At 27.7% G+C, this 21,909-nt stretch overlaps 4 protein-coding genes across 6 annotated transcripts in view; 3 read left to right on the plus strand and 1 right to left on the minus strand.

The window, feature by feature from the left end:
* The window catches only part of LOC145199530 (uncharacterized), a 300,653-nt gene that overhangs the window by 235,971 nt on the left and 42,773 nt on the right, over window positions 1–21,909 (plus strand). The window lies entirely within an intron of this gene.
* Window positions 1–21,909, plus strand: part of LOC149877590 (uncharacterized) — a 375,375-nt gene that overhangs the window by 197,855 nt on the left and 155,611 nt on the right. The window lies entirely within an intron of this gene.
* LOC149877605 (uncharacterized) lies at window positions 6,362–18,491 on the minus strand. 2 transcript variants are annotated; one of them, XM_090074219.1, is made up of 7 exons: window positions 18,372–18,491; window positions 18,085–18,105; window positions 14,438–15,718; window positions 13,474–13,509; window positions 10,280–10,410; window positions 9,386–9,488; window positions 8,580–9,299 (listed from the first exon to the last, which is right to left on the minus strand). In XM_090074219.1, the coding sequence occupies exons 3-5, from the start codon at window positions 14,826–14,828 to the stop codon at window positions 10,406–10,408; spliced, it is 432 nt and encodes a 143-aa protein (XP_089930345.1). In that variant the 5' UTR covers window positions 14,829–15,718; window positions 18,085–18,105; window positions 18,372–18,491; the 3' UTR covers window positions 8,580–9,299; window positions 9,386–9,488; window positions 10,280–10,405. The 2 variants fall into 2 exon arrangements, with proteins under 2 accessions (XP_089930346.1, XP_089930345.1); XM_090074220.1 differs by lacking the exons at window positions 18,085–18,105; window positions 18,372–18,491 and adding an exon at window positions 6,362–6,465 and having other exon boundaries at window positions 9,091–9,299; window positions 14,438–14,932.
* On the plus strand, window positions 19,116–21,065 carry LOC145181492 (uncharacterized). The gene is made up of 2 exons (XM_090073807.1): window positions 19,116–19,533; window positions 19,655–21,065. Exons 1-2 carry the CDS (start codon window positions 19,443–19,445, stop codon window positions 19,810–19,812), a joined length of 249 nt encoding a protein of 82 aa, XP_089929933.1. The 5' UTR covers window positions 19,116–19,442; the 3' UTR covers window positions 19,813–21,065.

The raw sequence follows: 21,909 nt of genomic DNA on the forward strand, positions 1-21,909 counted from the left end.
TCTGGGATTAGAAAGAAGACAGCGAAGTTGGAAATAACAAGACAAAGCATAAGAAAACTTCTAAATGCGAGAGTTGAATTCTTATCTATAGACATTGTTTGATTTTCGGAAAGAAAGACGTTATGCTGAATTGGCAGTGTTCTCCTTCTGACTTGATAATGACGATACAGATGGCAGCCTATGTATCCATTCGCGATAATTAAAAGAACCAGTAAAATTAAATCAGTTGTTGGGAAAATGTATACGTCAAATATTTTTTCTATGGACGTATAAGAATTTGGAAAACACACAACAGCTAAAAATGCCGCAAAGTGAACTACAATAACTAAGCCCACAGTGATTTTCAGCCTTTCATACGTCTATACTTGATTGTATCGTAGATTTAAGTATATTTCGCAAAAACGATTTGCGACGAAAATAAATATTGCCAAATCAAGTAAATTAAAGGGTACAACTGAAACATAAATATCTAGTGCAGTAACTTCACTTTGTTTTACTGAGAATATTCCGGGAATATATCTCATATTCCCCAAAACGATAATTTGAACTTGCGTAAAATTAATTCCCATAAGAATTAAACGCTATATATTGTTTAGCTGTCGCTTCACTTTTATAGTTAAGTAAATGGCAAGAAGTTTTGAAGCCAGAATTATAAATCCGAAAGTTAAAACACAAGCATTAAGAATCATTTCAGATGTTGCAGCTGAAGCAAATTTCTGAAAGATTTTTTTATGAAACTAAAATTGGGAGAGAAAAAATTGAGTTATCATTTGAAAGACTTTTTTAAATTTGATTTGAATCTTGTTTCAACTTTGTTACGCACAGATTTCCTAATGACACAATAAAAACAATTTAAAAAGCAGTATTAAAAGCTATAAAACAGTTTTTTAATTAGTTAAAAACTACAAAACAGTCTTTAACAACCGTATTTAAAATTGGTCAAACACTAAAATTAAAAAACGATTTTAAAAAACGCGCAAGTTAAAAAAAAATTAGTTTTTTTCATTTATTTATGATATCCAAATTCTATTTTAATTGTTTAATTTATTTTACAAATTAAGAAAAAGTTTTTCTAGACTGTTTAAAAAATGTGCAAAGTTAACCAGAGGTCTAGGTAACTTTGAACAACATGAAAAAAATGTTTGGGATTGGTGCAAAGTGACCTCTTTTTTTCATACTTTCTTAATGAAAAATAATTCAAAGGGTTGTTTAATTAAACACAAAAGATTAATTTTAGTCCTTTTTTTAACAGTTCAAATGCCCTATTTAAAGCCTGTTTAAAACATTTAAATTCTGGCACTTTGTAAAGTTTCCTAGTTTTATTTATTTTTTCCTCTTTACAATTTGCTAACATCACAATATCACAACCCTCATTAAGTTTTTCTATATCTTCAAACATCATCCGCAAAATCAGAATTCATTGTATTTTTACATTTTAAAACGTAAAAAACGATATAAAGAAAACAAAAGAGCTCACTGCTCAAAGTTTTTACTCTTTTCTATGACCAACACAATGCTAATACTTTTACCTGCAGAAACAGAAAGTTTCTTTTTTCGTTTATTAGTTCCAACAGATTCCAAAGATTTAAATTTTTCTTATAAAAAATCCTTAAATCTGTCTTTTAGAACTTCTTTATCATAAGATTCTCTTTCTCGAAATTTTGTAACAAGTCATTGACATTCACTGGATAGACACTGCACTTTCTAAAACCTGATTGTAAGTTACTAGCCTGATTTCGCTCTACAGCAGACAATAACTTATTTAAAAGTTCTGGTAAATGTTGTTTGTTAAAAGATATCTTCATGCGACCAGCAGGTGAATCAATATACTCTGTGATTTATACTCTGTTTTAAGCCAAGCTGTTTTCAAAGGTTTAAAGAAAGATTCATCTAGAGGTTGAGTTATATGTGTACTATTAGGTGGTAGACAAACAAACTTTGCTTCATTTTCTTCACAGGCTTGAATAACTTTTGGAGAAATGTGAGAGGATAAGTTATCACCTAGCAGAACTCCTAACTTCTGTGTCAAAGAAGGTAAAACTACAGAAAAAAACTACTCTTCAAAAGCTACTCTATCGAACCATCCACTGTTTGTGTTTAAGTATCTGGCTCCTTTAGGACCTCCTACATACCAAGTTGACCACAGATTAGTAGCCTTATAAACAACAAAAGTTGTTTATAAGGCTATTTTGTAGAAGCTTGCTCTACAAAATAGAGCAAGCTGCTATGAAACATTTAGCAAGTTCGTCCTCTGTATAGCGTTTTTATTTTCTGGTCTTAAGCTCCTTTTTGTAATGACTTAATATCTGGAAAAAACATTACTAATAACTTAAATTGACTTAGAGTTACCCAAGAAATTATTTAAAGCTATAAAAAAAAGTATGAAACAACTATGCTTATATAAAATATTTGCATAAAGTTTTAGAAAATATTGCTTTTGGATGACCAACGACATTCAGAGTGAACTTTGTATGTTGTGCAAAGTGCAACCCAATTTCTACCAAAAGTACATTATTTACAAGATTGCTAAACTTTATTATTTTTTTATCGATAATAGGTTAAACACTTTATCGATAATAGATTAAACACTAAGTATTCTTCAAGTTAAATACCGTTAGTAAACTGGTTCTCGATATTTTGGTCGTCAAACAGGAGATTGCGCTCTGAAATTTTACTTTAAAAAAATTCTTTGTTTTTCTCAGTTTGCTTTGTTTTATAATTTTTTTTATAACTCTTAAAAAAATTCATAATTCTTTTTTAATTAAATGTTTTGAAACAAGTTTTTCTATATCTAAAAAATTTTTTAAATGCTTTGTTTTCTAATTCTTTTTTAAATCCAATAAAATGTTTTGAAACAAGTTTTTCTATATCTAAAAATTTTTAAAAACGTTATCAGAAAAATAAGAAAATTAAGTTTCATAATAAAAAAAAGCAAATTTAGAAAGTCTCCCAGGTGAAACCTTTTTAAAGTTTTGATTTCTTCGTATCATTTAGAAAGGTGATTGATCAGAGTACAAACGTTTAGTTATAAATACTTGAATATTAACCTTTTCCTGATCAAATGACAAATCAAACCAATCATAGCTCTATTCAGTAGGTGACAATTTTTCTTGACCAACAAAGTTTAATGATCCATGAAATAGACGGCTTATATAATTCTGTTATTCTGTAAATTCGGTACATTCTGTATTTTTGTAAGCCCCATTTTACTGTTGCAGGTGAAGTTGTATATGATTTTAAAATCTATTATTAGTTATAAATTGATTTTGCTATGGCAGTTGTTGCTGCTTTTTCTTCTTGTTAAAAATATAAATGCTGGAATATTAACCCTTTCCTGATCAAATGACAAACCAAACCAATTATACCTCTGTTCCCTAGGTGATTATTATCATTGACCAACAAAAATTAACGATCTACGAAATAAAGAGCTTTTATAATTCTGTAATTCTGTAAATTCTGTAATTCTGTAACTCTATATATTCTGTATTTTTGTAAACCCCATAATACTAAAGCGGTTAAAGTTGTATATGATTTTAAAGTATATTATAAGTTCGTTTTACTATGGTAGTTGTGGCTGCTTTTTCTTTTTGTTAAAAATATAAACAAGCTCCTTTCTGATTGGTGGAGTAAGAAAAGTGTATATAAGAAAATCAAACCCAAATCCTATGTAATAAATTAAAAATAAAAGTATGCTGTTCAGTTTTTCTTCTTGCTCTTTGGTGAGAAGCCAACTGTATGTTAAATCTGGGATTAGAAAGAAGACAGCGAAGTTGGTAACAACAAGGCAAGTCACGAGAAAACTTCTAAGCACAAGCTTTGAAATCTTATGTTTAGAGGCTGTACCAATTTGATTTGTGGAAAGAAAGATAGTATGCTGAATTGGCAGCGTTCTCCTTCTGACATGATAATGACGATACAGATGGCAGCCTATGTATCCATTCGCGATAATTAAAAGAACCAGTAAAATTAAATCAGTTGTTGGGAAAATTTTTTATCTATGGACGTGTAAGAATTTGGAAAACATACAACAGCTAAAAATGCCGCAACGTGAACTACAATAACTAAGCCCACAGTGATTTTCAGCCTTTCATACGTCCATACTTGATTGTATCGTAGATTTAAGTATATTTCGCAAAAACGATTTGCGACGAAAATAAATATTGCCAAATCAAGTAAATTAAAGGGTACAACTGAAACATAAATATCTAGTGCAGTAACTTCACTTTGTTTTACTGAGAATATTCCGGGAATATATCTCATATTTCCCAAAACGATAATTTGAACTTGCGTGAAATTAATTCCCATAAGAATTAAACGCTGTATATTGCTTAGTTTCCGCTTCACTTTTATAGTCAAGTAAATGGCAAGAAGTTTTGAAGCCAGAACTATAAATCCGAAAGTTAAAACACAAGCATTAAGAATCATTTCTGTTGTTACAGCTGAAGCAAATTTCTAAAAGATTATTTTATAAAACTAAAAATGAAAGAAGAAAAAAAATTGAGTTATCATTTGAAAGACTTTTTTTAATTAATTTGATTCTTGTTGCATCTTTGTTACGCATAAAAATTTTAATAATGCAATAGAAACAATTTAGAAAGCCGTTATAAAAATCTGTAAATTGTGTCTTTAATAACTGTATTTTAAATTGATAAAAATTAAAATTAAAATCCTGTGCAATTTAAAAAACGCTGACGGTAAGAAAAAGTTTTTGAATTGAAGACAAACGGAGTTTTGATTTAAGTGTTGAGATTTTATTGCAACATTTTTGATTTATTATTATTATTGTTATCATTATGATTTGCATTATTATCATTATTATTATTTTTATCATTATTATTTGCATTATTATTATTATTACTATTATTATTATTATTATTATTATTATTATTATTATTATTATTATTATTATTATTATTATTATTATTATTATTATTATTGTTATTATTATAACTAGCAAAAAGCAACCCGTAATACGGGTTATGGTCGGTCTGTTATTTTATAGTGGCTGTTTTCCACAATTTAAAGTTGCGAAACTTTAACTAATACTCTTTTAGAAAAACGCCTTCAAGTTAAAAAAATTAAACCATCTGTAAAATTAAAATAAAAAGTATGCGGAGGTAAAATAATTTACCAATTATTTAACATTATTTCAGTAATTTACAACTGACATCGTCATATCAGTGTAAGGCAGAACCATTTTCCTCGACATTACTAAGTTCAAAACAATACGTTTTTAGTTACTGACACAAAATAATAACACTTCATCACGCTTTAAATTGACGAAAAAGTAAAGCAAAATTCTTTTTACATTTTTTATAACACGAACTTTAATTAATAAGATTAATATAAAGCAAACGTAAATTTTACATGAGTTGTTAATTTTTTGGTATCCGCTTGATACATGTTTCTTTAAAAAAGAAAATTGTCTTTAAAACGTTAAATCCACACAACTAAATAAATTTGGACCGTTTATTTTGAAAGTGGTGTAAATCCATTTTTCAAAAAAAGTTAGAAATCAAAGTTTACATTAAACCTAGTGTGCACTTCTTATTTGTAAACAATTTACAGTTAGTATTTAAACATATCCATATGCTTTGATCAATTTAAAATTCGTCAATAAATGAAATTGCATGACAATTGATTATAAAAATGTCATTCACGACCCTGAAAGAATGTTATTTTAGTTAAATTCACATGCAAGTCATTTATGTAATCAAGTTACACATTTCTAAATTCGTAGAGACATTGCCAAACTAAGTACAATTTATGCATAATTTTTAATCGACTAAAATGCTAACCTTTAAATATCTCGAAAGCGGAAAAAATGGACTTACATCACTTTCAAAATAAACGGTCAATTTATTAAAAATATCTGACCATTGCTATATATGGCACTAATCTGACCATTTTTGTATATGGCCTCTTTGTTTCAATAGCTTTGGGTAAACAGTAATTTGTTACCATTTACTAAAAACTCCTTTTGTTACTCTAAATTTAATTCTCTTAAATAATTTGACACTAATAAAGGACCTCCCTTCCCCGTTTTTGCCTTAATGGTGGTTAATCAAGTTTTTGATGAAGACCTTTTACCAGAATAATAAAATGTAAAACAATGATTTAAATGTATAAGAATTTTTTCTTTTTAATATATATAAGAATTTAACATATATAAGAATATTTTTTTCCTCAAAAGTGTTGCAAATGCAAACTAAGCTAATTAATTAGTTAAACACCTTATAAAACTTAAGTAATTCGATACTTGACAAATGCGCAAAACTACAATGTTCACCCCCCGTTTAAAAAGATCTCCTAAGTTACGTACCACAATTTATTAGGCATAATGGAGAAAATTTTAAAAAAATTGAACTAATTGCATATATTTATATGATTTTAACTGACGAAAATTTACAATTAAAGGTGTTCAGGTTTTTTTTAATAAATCGTATAAATGCGTCAATCGTAAATCTTAAAGAAAAAAAAAAATGGAATTGATATCATAATAAAAAAAATCACACCATAAAAAAAAACAACAAAAAAAACACCACATAACACGGTCGTTCAAACTCTGTTAATAAGCGACAGGTTATTGTGCGCAAGCGCAGTTGGATTATGAAAATTTTAGAACTTTCAAAAAGGTTAAGGACCTTCGTTAAAGAATGAATTTTTACTTAGCGACCAATTTTTCATTACTTAACGTGTTTTTTAAAATCGTCTACGTTGATAACCAGCTTTTAGGCTGTTAGTAGTGTATCGGTAACTTAATTTTATTAAGAAGTAAGTAAAATGAAAGAGGAATATTATTTTATGATTGAACAGAATCTACCTAAAAAAAATTTTTCTTTGATTTGTTTACAAATTTGGAAGTCTTTTTACATTTTTTTTGAGCGGTAAAACTTAAAAATTTTTCTACTTTTACTTATATCAATCTTTTAACTTTTTGTTACTTATAAAAAATCTTAGCACTCAATTTTTTTTCTTGTTCAAAATTTACATCTAACCATTGTCCTAAATTTATAACATTTTATTTATATCGTTTGTGAAATAAAAATTGTCCTTATGTAAAAAACTTGACTAAATGTTTTTAATAGTTTTAAATAAAATATTTTACTTTATATGCAGTTATTTTATTGATTTATTAGCTTAATTTACTTCTTGAATATAAACTCTACATAATGCATGTGGTTAAGTTTGATGGTTATTCACAAGAACTATCCAAAATTTTCAAACGTTATGATACCATAAAGAATATGATCAAAAGAATGAAATCAACAACACCTCTTTTAAATATGGAAAACTCATTGTGATGAATGCTATTGTTGTCAGCAGATAGAAAAACTCAGTAAAAGTTTAAATGTTACTAAATCACTGAAACAAAAATAAAAAGCTTATTGGTTGCCCTGGTGTTGGTAAAAAAGTGTGGTCATCTTCCATGATTGCTACCATTAAAAAAAGCATTGTGACAGCACATGACTTGGAAAAGATATTAAAGAACTAAAAAAAGAAATCAATCCTCATTTACAGCTTTACCAGGGTAATTTTTATGGTAAAATACCAAAAAAATAACCAGAAATTCTAAAAAAATGTGAACACTTTTTTGTTTTTTCTGTCTGAAAAAGGGAGAACAATGGCTTAAGCCAGGAGCTTTCCATCACACTAGATGGATGGCAAACATTCTATATGCAGCTAAAATGCATGCATTCAGTGAGTACTTAGGTTATGATAAAAATATGATTCAGAAACTGCATCGCTTTTGCCTATTTACAAGCTTATTCTATGTAAAAATTTGGTTGACATCTTCAAACGCCATAGATGCTCCTATCAACGACCTACAGTTTTGGAAGAACATACAAATGTTTAAAAAATTGACCCAGGAGTAGCAGAAGCAGCTTTGATAGCTCAAACAAGACACCTATGGCACCTAAGGGAAGAAGTTGCACCCTTTGCCCTTTTTTCAGGATCTGTGTCTACCCATGAAAAAAAGAAAATTGCTTCAACAATTCTGAAAAAAATAAACAATGAAAATATGGAAACTGGAGTGCCAGTAATGCTACAGATGAATTAAAACGTGAAAGTGAGCTCTCTAATTCGAAAAAATTCCAGGCTTCTTTTTGATCTTTTGAAAATCAATACTTAGTGGCTTTCACTATACCCCGATGAATGGTCAAAAAATTATGAATTTAACTACATATCTGGGATATTAAAGGACCTAAAAGTTGTCAATTTAGCGGAAAGGTCAGTTAAACCCCAGCGGGCACGATGATTGACGTTGATCAATATTATTTCAACATTGTTTCAGCGTAGTGTGCCTACTGGGACTAGTTACTGACTTTAATCAAAGTCTAACACGGGATGAAAATCAAAAGCAGTGCCTTTTCCAAGTAGTGGAATAGCATAGAAGGAACATACCAAAGTTTGATAAAGCATCAATGTTGATGAAAAAGTAGAACTCTTTTTAATAAATATGAATGTTAATGCATGAATATAACTCTGTTGGACTTATTGGAACATCAGTTACCAACATTTTCTTTTATAATTAAAATAAATATTTTTACAATTTATAAAGATTTATTTTATTATAATTTTTCTTTTGTAAATTTTATCTTGCTTTTCCAAGTCTAAATATGTTTTAGTGAATTTGAATCTAATATAGAAACATTTTAATTGAATATCTGTAAGATTGTTTCCAATAGATTAGTTATATACAATTAATAAGGAAATTAAAGTTTTCTATAACTTTGTTTTGTTACTCATTTCATAAACTAGTAATTACTTGAATCTCAAACATTTATTTTTTATTTTGCATAAAGGTCTAAATCAATTAGTTATATCATTGTGTTCTAGTAGCAATTTTTATGTTTAGATTCATATTTGTAATCAATTAAAAGTATTAATTAATGTTCTGCATTACTTCCCGAATTCATGAATAAGATTAAACTTTAATAATTCATGATAACTTTAAAAGGCTGGTGGCAATGTTAAATCAGCAGGTATTGACCTGAAATTTGAATAATGGTCATATCTTATCAAATTAAATGGGAAAAATACCAGGAAGCTCGTGTTTTCAAAAAAAAAATTTTCTGAACACCCTACTTCTCAGGCTTTGAAGTAGTTGAAGTAGTCCTGTGTTTGCTGATCGATTCTTCCAATATTAGCAGTTTATTTTGAAATCTACTTTAGTGCTTTAGCTTTAAGCCATGTTTATCATCATTTCAATCAGATGCAATTTATAGTAGGCAAATCATTTCGTGGTAAAATTCACTTTACGTTAATTTACTCGTCTGCAGATTTCTAATTTCACCCTGAAAAAAGATATATGATCATAATTTAGCAATCAGAAATATTGCAATAAACATATTAAAAAAACAATATGTATCATTATACTTACACTATATAAGACAATAGAACACTAGCCTTCTCAGGCTTTACATGCATCTTTTGAAGGTGTATCACTGCAAGTTTTTAGCTTGGAATTCTCTTTTCATGTGTGCCTACATGATAAATACAAATATAGTTTGCATAACAATAGCATAACTTAATGTAATAAACTATGAAACCTGAAAAAATAAAAAAGCTATAAAAGAGTAGAATAACTGGGATACTGATTCCATACAAATGGTTGAGGGTTGTAAATAAGTATATAAAACAATTTTTTTCATAAAATAAATTACTAGCAAGCATATAAAGAACAAAACTCGTTGATTTAGTTTGTTACTAAACCTTTACTTATTTCTAATTAAAAAACCTGCACTATTTATTTTTGAAATCTTATATCCTAGGGTATAATAGTAAAAGAATGTTTGTAAACAATGAAAATTATGTTCAAACTGCAAGGTTTTTTGAGTTAAAAAAGGAAGCATCTGGCTAAAAAGATAAATTGTTCTAAACTCTGTAAAAAATGTCTAAAAGATCAGTTTCTTTTTAACCTGTCATTTTTTGAAAAAGAGTATATATACTCTTTTTAAAAAAATGCATAACAGTATATAATAATAATAGTATATAATAGTATAATAGTATTTATTAGTATTAAAGTATAATAGTATATAATAGTATAATAGTATATAATAGTATAATAGTATACAATAGTATTATAGTATGTAATAATAGTAATTAAATAATACCATTATTTAGGGTAAACATTATATAAGAAACCATTTCAACATTATATAAGAAACCATTCAAAATCTAAAGTGCTTTCAACATGCTATTCAAGTGAAAATAACCATTCATGTGCCAAAATAAGCGATTAAGATTGTTAATTCAGCATGCAAACTTTCCTCACCTTGTTCCCCATTAACTGCTTATTCTTCATTTTTGAATAACTTGAAGAATATGGGTTTTAAGCAAATGGAGTTACAGATGCATTTGGCCAAGTCAGTTGATAAAAATTCATAAGATAGTGGATTGTTCATTCTAAAATTAAATTATTTACTTATATGAAAAAGATTTAAAATAAACTAATTTAAATAAGCTAACCAAATTTCTACCTAAATAAAAGCAATCAGCAATAATTGATACTTTTCAATATCATTCGCTTGAAAAGACTACAAGCTGCTCATGAACTTTAGAACTTTTGAATATTGAAATAACTGTTTAAATTTCTGGCTTACATTAATAGTAAATGATCATCTGTGTCAAATTTTGGAATTGCACAAATTAAGCAAAGTTTGAGGCTAAATTTCATATTTATGTACTTAAAAAATGTTATTACTCTTACTCTTAGCCCACCAGATAGAAATTCTATTCCAGTTTTTTTCAATTCATGAGTTTTTGTTTAATGGCATGCAACACTGCATCTTCAATATCATGTGGAATATGACTTGATTTACTAACTTTACATAAATCATCAATTACTGTGCTGCAGTTATTGCTTAAATGATCTTTCTTACACTCATGATTTACACATTTGTCTTTAAAAATTTTTTTTCCACAAATCTTCCATGCAATATACAAAAGTTTCATCATCAACAGTAGTTTCATCATCTACGTGGACAGAGCTGAAAAGGCTATTAATCATGAAGTTGGTTGAGAATAAAGAACCTTTTGCTTCACTTTCTAGCTAATCTTTAATAATTGATATAATACATAGACTGCAAAACGAGAGCTGACAATCATTGTTCATAACTGTTTGACGCATTATTCTCCCACAAACCTTACAAATATTCAATGTAACATGTATTTTTAGCTGAAGAAACTTGTTCTTTGCTTAAAGGTTAGAATAAGGATTCAAGAAACTATTTTATATATTTTTTTTCCTGGTCTTCCAACATTGAGACTTGGTTTTCAACCAGCCTTACTAAAAATACACTTACACTCATTTGTCTGACATTTTAACCAAGTTTTTGGTTTAGCACAGAATAGTTTATTTCTTTGTTCTTCAATATTTCTCATAGTTTTATAACATTTCAAGCACATTTTTGATGGATGAACCTCTAAACAATCTTCATTTGTATTTATTTTTTAAATATCAATTATAACTTCAGTCTTACTAGCAGTTGTTAAAGAATCTTTTCCTGTCAAACTTCCACAAATTCTGCAAACTCGCAATAATTTTTGTTGATGTTTTCCAACCATCTATTAAACGAAGTTTTTGAAGTACTTTTTAACTAAATATTGAAATTTCATTTCATAAAAAATGACAGGTTATAGAAATCAAAATTTTTGGAGAGACAATGAATAATGCTTTTATTAAAAACTAACCCAAACGTCATAAAAATTTTGCTTCGTTCATAATACAAATGTATATAAAGTGTTATTTTAAACATTATTACACTTTTCTGTTTATGTTTTTAAGTTATCATTGGAAAGGAAATTCTTTGATAGTCTTTGTTTGTTGTTAAAAAAAAAATTGACAAGAATTTTTAATGACAGGAATTGATAAAGATGAAAATTCATTGTCAATTAAATCCAAAATGGCAATTACACTATATACAAATTCTGCAAGCTTTTTGGATGGAACAAATCGTTCACCACATGATAAGAGAGACAGATAAGAGTTATTTTCAAGATCGCAGTCTCCAGCATTCAAATATGCTTTGCAGTTTTCACATATAGACCTTTTTGCAACATGGCCGCCTGCTATTGTTACTGCAACTTCTTAACTCAAGAGAACTTTCCATTTCCTCACTTTTATCATTAAACAGTTCATCAAGTTAGAGAAGAATATATGGTAGAAGAATTTCTTCCCAAAAGTTTATATGCTCTTTATAAGGCCAACTTTTGTGAGATTTTTAATTATTCCTCTCTTAATTCACCACTAATGAAATTCAAAATGACATAAAAACCCTTTTTTGGAAACATGATCAAAATTTAAACCTCAATAACTTAAGAACTTTTTCACCATCTGAACTTAAATTTTGCATAACAGTTTATTAAAATAGCAATGAAAGTTAAAACAGTGGTGAAAAAGGTCAACCCTGTAAACTAAGATTCAATGATTTTACTTTGTTAAATATTTGATCAATAAACTTTAAGATTCAATGTTTGTAAATCTTTGATTTGTTGTTGAAATTTTAATAATGTGCATTTAATAAAGCCCAACATTTTTAGCATTGGAAGTAAATCAATGCCATTTACTTTGAAGTTCAAGTTGGTTAAAGCAAAACAGGCTTTCTCTCATATGGTTAATTCATATTATTTTGATTCTATGCATCGAAAAAATGACATGAAAACATTGTATTTGTTAACAAAATTTTTACAAATATCTCCAAGAGTTTTTTTCATACAAATAAATAACATTATAATTACTTTTATTTCATAACATGCAGCTATCTTAAATTAGATTTTTGATTGCAAGATTTGTTGCCTGTGATTATTTCTCCCAAGGCTAACATAGTCTTGCTTCGAAGATATATTGCTAATTTTTCTTTTCAGATTGATCAATTTTCTCATCCATGGGTCATTCCATAACAAAATAGACCAAATTTTTATTAGGCCACACATGAATCACTTCAGATTTTGATGAAGTTTGCTGGGGGTGGTGTAGGCTATTAAACTGGCAATATTATAATGCAACTGACAGTATTACTATTTCAGAAATACAATAAACTGACATTAATAATAGTGGAACGATTCTTTAGTCAAATATTTGTTCAAACTGAATGAAATTTTCATAAAATTATTGACTTTTTTTTTTGGTGTTTTGGATTGCACGTCCATCTCTTATAATTCCTATTGTCCTCTCTCCTACGAGAAAATTATTGACTCATACTTTATAATTGATTCAAGAAAACATTTTTTAAGTCTGAATCCCGATGTCCATTTTAAGAAAGAGTATGGCATTGTAACATTTTATCACCTATTTTTTAAATAACATAAGATGTTGAATCATCAACTGTTTTAAACATTTGAGAAGTGAGTTGTATGAATATATATGGATCGCGGAAACTTTCACAAAAACATAAGACAATCAAATTATCAATAAATTAAGCACTGGTAAATTGTTCATAAACAAATTATTATGAAAATAATATTTACCAAGATAGCTTTCCAAAGACTTTTTTGGTATCATATCTAAAAAAATGTAAAATTTAAGATTCTATAAATAATACATTTTCTCTATAAAGAATGAAAAAATTGTATGTATGTATGTATGTATGTATGTATGTATGTATGTATGTATGTATGTATGTATGTATGTATGTATGTATGTATGTATGTATGTATGTATGTATGTATGTATGTATGTATGTATGTATGTATGTATGTATGAATGTATGTATGTATGTATGATAGGAAAACAGTTTTAAGAAAAATTTAAACAACTTTTAATAAATGACATAGGGTTTAAACATTTTCAGCGGAAAAATATTTCTAATTAAAAATTTTAAACAAATATTTAAAAAGAATTTTTTCTTAAAAAGAAAAATATATGCATGTAAATAGTATCAGTATGAACAGCAATAAGTATAAAAAGTCAAACAATAATCTTTTATAATTGCAATGGTTCTTCAAAAGAATCAGATAATTCATAATCATTTCAAATGAAGGCCATTATTTACATTCTAAATATTTGAACGCCAATGAGAAGAAAATATAAATTTTTCATTTTTAAAAATTTTCTCCTTATTTCCATGAAATAAATTTTTATTTGAATCACTTTCAAACTACTTGCTCAAAACTCCATGCAACTTTCCAAATAAGAAAACTGAGAAAATTTATCAAAAAGTTCTCAGTTTGAAAAATCACTTATAAAAAAATATTTTCTCTTTCGCATCAAATACCAAAATCTTTGACTTAATTACAAAATCTTTGACTTAATTACAATTACATACATGTTTTCCAAACCTTTCATCTCACATTTGATGTGAGATGAAAGCTTTGGAAAACATAATTGCATAATCACATTGATTATAAACTATAAAAAAATAATACTCATTTAGTTTTAAAAAGTAGTGAAAACTTTAAAATTTCTTAAAACTTTTTCATGAAAAGAACTTACCACATAAAGCATTAAGCAATGAATTTCTTCCCTTATTTGAATTCCTCAAGTTTGCAAAAAAAATAACAAAACATCTTTCATTTTCATTTGTTAATCCACAGATCATAGGTAAACAGCTACGCAACCTTATGTTACTGATAATCTCCTCAGGACTCAAAAATATATGTGCATATACTGAAGCACAGAACTCCATTAAAGTGAGGTGAACAAACTGATATTGGTAACCAAGTTGTGATTCAACTTTTTCAATAAAACCAAAGTTTTCAAGTTCACTAAATTCAAATGCTTTAATTTCTTTTTGAGAAAAAACAACTTTACCTTGATTAAACATATGCCAAGCAATTTTACAAACACTAATAATATACTGCCTGCTACTCTCACTTTGCATCATCTTATAAACTGGTTCATTGTTTTTGTTTACATGCTTTTGTAAAAAGTATAAAAAATGCAACAATACAATTCTGTCATACTGAAGAATGAATAAGAATCACTTAGAGTGGATGTACCAATAATTGTACACATTGCAGATAAATAAAACGGGACTTGAGCCATGGCTTTAATGATGTTAGATGATTCAAGAAAATTTTGTACAACTTTTTTATTGCTGCAGTTTTTTTCTATGTAATCATTTATTCCATTGCCATTGTTATTTTGTATTGCAATATAGCTCCAACTCTTCCGGCAACAACACATTTGTGTTTTTTTGTATCCAAGGCATCTGCTAACGCATTAACAATAGGATGCTCACTTGGATCTACTGGATTATGTTTTAATAATTCATCTAAATAAGCAAACTCATCCAACCCATCAATAACAAACATTATAGAAAAATGTTCACAAACATTGAAATCTTTAAAAATGTCTTTGTAGAAAACTTGAACCAGCTCATCTAGGATACTGATGTTTTAAAGCTGATTTAACTTTTTGTATTCAAGATAAAGAACTATATCCACATTTTGCCATAAGGAATTGCAAGCCCAGTTAAGTAAGCATTTTTTAAGCAGCCAAGACTTGCCTATTCCAGCAACACCAGAAATTAAAAGCAGTGATAAGTCCTTTGAAAATACTTCCTCAAACTCAACTGGTTTATTTGTTTGCATCGATAGAACTCTTGCTCAACAACATTTACAGTATCTCTTAAAACTTCATTTGAGTCAACTGCAGTTAATTCTACAAACTTGTTTGAAAGTTCAACTTCAGTAGGGCTTATGAGTTTATGTTGCAATTGAACTGTTTTTCCATAAGCCGTAAGATAAAACTTTTTCAGCTCATCACACATTTCTGAAAATACAAAAAATGATTAAGTTGTTAATAAAATATGAAAATAAACATGGTGAAGGTTAAAAATGTTGAGCAATTTTTATAATGAAGGTGTTCAGTGACTTCAGTGTAGTAAGTGGTATTCAGTGTAGTAAGATGGCCATTTAATATATTAGTCAAGCATTCAACTCAATTACAAATTTACATAAAACTCAAAACCTTATTACTACATAACTCAACACAAACTTAAACAAAAGATCTTATGAATAATGATAAATGTTGATGAAAAGCTATAAAAAAAAAAAACAAAAAAAAAACAAAGCAAAGAAATATAGGTGAATACCTATTTTGATAAATATGATAGTAAATAAAACATAACTGCAAAAATTTGAACAAAAGAAATCCTTCTTAAGATATTTGTGAAACCAATAAGAAAAAATAAGATTAACTTTGAAAATATTTTGAGAAACTTAATAACCTCTTAAAATATAAAAATTTTTAAAGCTTATCAAAATTTAGTAACCTTATTTTTTTTTTTTTGTTTGTTGCCGAAAAAAATCAAGTGACTTCAAAAGATACAACAATCAGAAGAAATGTCTTTATCAAAAATTATTGACTTCAAGATTACTGATTTTAGGAAATAAAATGAACAATTTTTTCACATTTAATTTAAAAGATCTTTTTTTAAAAGAAGAAATATTACAGAGAGCAGATTTGAGACAAGTATATAGGCCAATAAAAATCACATGATGTTAACATGAACAATAGTTTTGTGAGAAAAGTAACAAAATATTGCAACTTTTGGCATTCAAAATGAAAATAAAGACAAATTGACAATTGTTTTAGTAAGTAGTTTAGCTTTAGTTAGATTTTCGAGAGTGAACTTCAGAAAATTTTGACTTACATGATAGAACAATATTTTTTAAAATTCTTAAATGTTTTGTAAACTTCTTTCAGCCGTTAAAATGTTCCTTAATTTTGGCTAAGGTTTTACAAGATAAAAATGTCACTTTAGACAGGAGATAGGGTAACAAATAAACAAGAAAGCAATAGAAATAGATAAAATTATTTCACTGGACAAGTAGGAGTTATAACAGAAAAGAGAAGTTTGATATCACTATTGAAATGCTTCAGGTTTCAACAGTCAAATTGAAAAGTCAAGTAAGAAATTGCAAAAACACTGCTAAAAACCAAAAGTTTAAGCAAATAATATCAAAGAAACTAAAGTCATTAGATCAAACAATTAGGTGAACAAAAATTACAATTTATAAAGTTTAACATGAGATTAAAAAAACATCTTTAGTAACAGACTCCTGCTACCATAAGCTTATAAAATTAACAATATCATAAGAATCATGGACATTTAAGAAGCATTCTAATAACATTGTGGAAAAAACTTGAAAAGCATGTTAGACAAATTAGTTAAGCAAAATTTTCAAAGTGATTAGTTTTCAAGAATGATACTAGGAAAAAAAAGGATTTATAAGCATTATTCATGTTTGTTATGAGTATAAAGCTTTATTTTTTGTTCAAAAAAGGTTAATAATACTCAATTTTAATGAAATGTTGCGTATAAAAAAGGCACATACAATCTGTGTACTTTCTTTTAATCAATGTGGATCCATCACCAAAATACTAAGATCCATGTTAATGCATTTAGGATGCATAAAAACTATAAAAAGTTTGTGGTTTGAATAGTGTAATGACTTGAAAATTGTGATTGTATGCTGCACTGATGTGACAAATACCCTGGTATTGTAGCTTTAAAAAGTTAGAGTAGGAGTTAACAAAAAAGGAGGTAAAGGAAGATGTTGCAGCTAACCTATGGCAAAAAACAGGCTGAACTATTGATACAAAAATTGCAATTTAATAGAATATGTTAAGTTGTTAAGTAAGAGACTTATTGATTCAAGAGATTTTAGGAGATTTTGGAAATATTTTCCTGGATAAGGTTCAAAGTTATTACTGAAATAAAAACCAAGCATTACTAATCTAATCACCGTTACTGTCACTAATCAGCAGTTAACTTTACTAATCACTTTGTTACAAATTGGTTCTTGACTGCTGAGATTTTGCATATAAAAATATTTTATTCACTTACCAGCAATATATACCAAAAATCTAAGATATCACTCAGAAAACACAAATCATTTTCTCTTTTAATTAAAACCCAAACCCAAGTAGCACTTGATTTGTGAATCAAATTGATTCACAGGGCTCTAGTATTTTTTTTTTAAAAAACTTAACATAGAATGTTAAACTTATTTCCCAAAGTTAAACTTTATTCCCAAGATGCTTACAACCTCACATAGTTCTATAAAATAAATATTTCAAATATTAAAAATGTTTTTAATCAAAAGCATATATTTGTATATAAAGTTACTTACTAATCTTGCGCTGCTCTTCATCTGCAAGTAAAATAGATATGACTATAATGGTTTAGCATAGCATAAATAATGAGTAAAAAAGAAAATAAATTTTCAAATGACAGGAGAACTAAAAAACTATTTTAGCTGAACTAAATACAAGTTAACAAAATTTTTATTTTGTTTTAAATTATGATGCTTGTTTTTCACATGATAATATTAGGTTAGATAGTTGGAAAAAAAATGAGATGAAAAGAAATTTGCATTATTTTTCAATTTGTAAATATCTGAACAGAAAGCAAACACACCTAATAAGAATATTTCTTGCAGTACATCATTTCTTTTCATAACTTTTAAAGATGTCTGAATGCAAGTCCTGTAATCATTTTTTATTATAATATTCTTTAAGTTTTTATCCATTCCTCACTACGAAATAATTTTGCTCATAAAAAGACATATGAATATATATATATATATATATATATATATATATATATATATATATATATATATATATATATATATATATATATATATATATATATATATATATATTTAACAAATTCTTTTTTATTTGCGAGAACAATTTTTCTTTATTAAATCTTTGTAATTGTATGTAAAAACGTTATCAAAAATAATAACAAAAATTATCACTAAAAGTACTGCGATATATCAAAATTCCCGTAGCAAAGATAAACATCTTTACTTGTAATTAAAATGTCCCCCACGTGCTTTTTTGTAAGCTACACACGGGTACCCTGAAGGTGACCTAAGACCTTATAACATATCCCATTAATTTTTTTTTTTGATTTTGAAAGTAGTCTATAAGTACATTTCAAAACTATCAACATTTAAATCCTTTTATGGTAGCTTTTCGAGAAAACTTAGTAAGAAGTTTTATAAATAACGATGTTTTAACACTAAAATAATATTTTTCCATCGGCCATTATAGCTGTTTACTTTCTCTAATTGCAACCACGCGATTGGTGATAATAATATTTATTAGTTTCCGATTGGCTAATATTTGTTGTCAACAAAAGACTTAATAATAATGAAGACTTTAGTTATAACAGCGAGTATAATTATAAAATTACTGTGTATTTCAATTTGAATACACAGTAATTATTTTAAAGTAAGTAATTAATTTGAAAATATATAAATTATTTCTCAAGAAAAGAAAAGAAATGCCATACTTTGCTTAAGATCATAACGAGTTTTTAAAATGTTTTTGTATATGCTGTTTGAAAAAAGGCAATGATTTAAGATGCATTCAAACCAAATGCAGTAATTCATGCCCACAAAAAGGAAAAAGTTATGAAAATCCTATCAAGTGATTTTTTTGGGAAAACTTCTCTGTTGAAAACCCTGATCTGCCTAAAATGTTATGTTCAAATTGTAGAAAAAATCTAGTGAGTTTAGAAAAAGCAGATTCAAAAAGCTTTTTATTTACCGCTCGACCTAAGTACGAAGGTATGTTTTTTCTAATAAAAAATAAGTCAATAAAAACTATTTAATTTTTTCATTATTATTATTTTGCTTATAAATAATATTATGTTTTACATTTTAAAAACTAATTTCTTGTTACTTTTAGGTCTTAATACTAGAGTTATTCGAGGTGGGAAATGTGAATGTTTTATTTGTGTTAATAGGCGTACAAATGGTACTAAAATGGCAACTCCTCCACCAATGGTTTCATGTGAAACTAATAAAGATATAGATCACATTCAAAATAATGTGATTTTTTCTTAAACCAATGAATACTTTGTTCTTTTTAGAAGCTGTTTTCAATTTATAGGAAAAGGTGTTAAGCATCCTTGCACAAAGTTAGCTAAGCAAAAGAATTTGGCGCATATTGTACTATCTACCTCACCCGTAACTAAAGGAAAATTTTTATAAACCACAATCAACAATTTAGTAACCAATGACACAGAGATAAAATTGAACACCTTTGGCCCTAAGAAACTTGTTGTTTCTGTTGGAGTAGTTGAACCAAAAACACCTTACTTTTCTCTCTCAAAGCTGAAACAACTACAAAGAAAACTTCATGCAAGATATAAATTGTTTACTACAGAATTCAAAAAATATACATTACTTTAAAAAACGTTCATTTTTTTAAACATTTGTATCCAATTTACTAGTGACTATAAGATGCTAGAGATTGCTCAATTTATAAGAGTGAATGGAGGCAGAAAATCTGTTGAGTCTTGTTTTTCCAAAAAGTTAACAAAAGAAAATAAAAATCTATTGTCTTTGTTTGATGCTGAGCAATAATGCTGATGAGTTTGTTGCAACAGTTTTACAACATAGATCTCTTGAACCAGATAATGTAGATGTTTTAGTTGGGGTAGATGGAGGGCAAGGCTATCTAAAGGTTACCTTATCAATAACATTGAAGCCAGAGCTTGATGCACATTCAAGTGTAAAGAAAAGACTGAAATATTCTGATGAGTATGGATAAAAAGATTTTAAGTTTACTAGTGTTCACAAAACTTTAGATTTGGCTGTATTACCCTCTATTGATGAAAACTAAGCAAACATAAAAATGTTGTTGGATAAATTAAAACTTAACTCTCTGGTTTACTCTATTTCAGAAGATCTAAAGATTCTTCTGCTGATGGTTGGAAAGCAGTCAGCAGCTTCGAAGTATCCTTGTCCATTTTTCGAAACAGAATTACCTAGTATGCTGAGAGCTGAGTCATATTCTCTAACTTCTTTGTGTGAATGGTATAACAAATGGATGGCTACTGGAGGAAACATTGCAAAAGCTAAATATTTTAGTTACGTAGTTAATCCTCCTTTATTGACTGGAAATGTAACAATGAAGATCTTATCAATTGCCAATATACCAGGCTTACATATTTTGCTAGGCATAGTAGACAAACTTCTCAAACTAATTAAAAAAAACTTGTTGAGAGCACTAATCAAGGATTTTCATTTTAGTTAAATGTAGTATTTATGCTTTAGTAAATATTTCTTTTTTAGAAAAAAAACTAATTTACTTAGAACTTTTTATCTCAAATTCCAAGATCATTCTATAAAACCACTCTATTCCTGTAAATTTATCTTATCTTCTTCAATAAAAAAAACTAACTTTAAAAACATTATAAATTTGTCTATATTCAAACTAGAAAACCCAAGTTTTTATCAGAAATTATTTCTAAATCCGATCCCAAAGTGTCAATACAATAGCACAAATAACCAAACAAATTTTATATGGCCATTTGATCCACTCTCAGGGGTCTTAGTATGAGTCAGAGGGGTAATAACCTCTAGATTAAACAAGTATTGTAACTAAGTTTTCTCGAAAAGCTACCATAAAAGAATTTAAATGTTGACAGTTTTGGAATGTACAAATGGATTACTTTCAAAATCAAAAAAAATAATTTATGGGATATGACATAAGGACTTAAGTCACCTTCAGGGTACCCGTGTACACATCTTTTATGAATCTACTTAACAAAATTGTTGCAATTTTCGGTCGCAACTGCAAAAAGTATCTTGTTCTTGCTTTAGATTATTTATGGATTTCATTCGGTCCTTGACTAATTCTTTGTCCATCTAAGCCCAAATAGATTCGATTGGAATCAAATCTGATGATCGAGCTGGTCAGGACAATAAATCTAATTTGTTTATTTTTAATGCATGCTTTGTCTACTGATAGAACCATGCAGTTCTCTAACGTCTCTATATAGAAATCCCAATGTTTTTCTTTAGTAAAAAAAGTTTCTGACTGTATTTAAAAAAAGAGAATGTTAATGGTTTTTGTTGAATGCGTTGATAAGTTCACGATAACTAAACCACGGATTGGCTCTTGACGAAATATAAGTTTGTTTTCGCGTTCTGTAG

Source organism: Hydra viridissima, unplaced genomic scaffold, assembly GCF_058129835.1.
Source record: "Hydra viridissima isolate aposymbiotic clone 2 unplaced genomic scaffold, HvirCarnegie_v1 scaffold_16, whole genome shotgun sequence".
Lineage (NCBI taxonomy): Eukaryota > Metazoa > Cnidaria > Hydrozoa > Anthoathecata > Hydridae > Hydra > Hydra viridissima.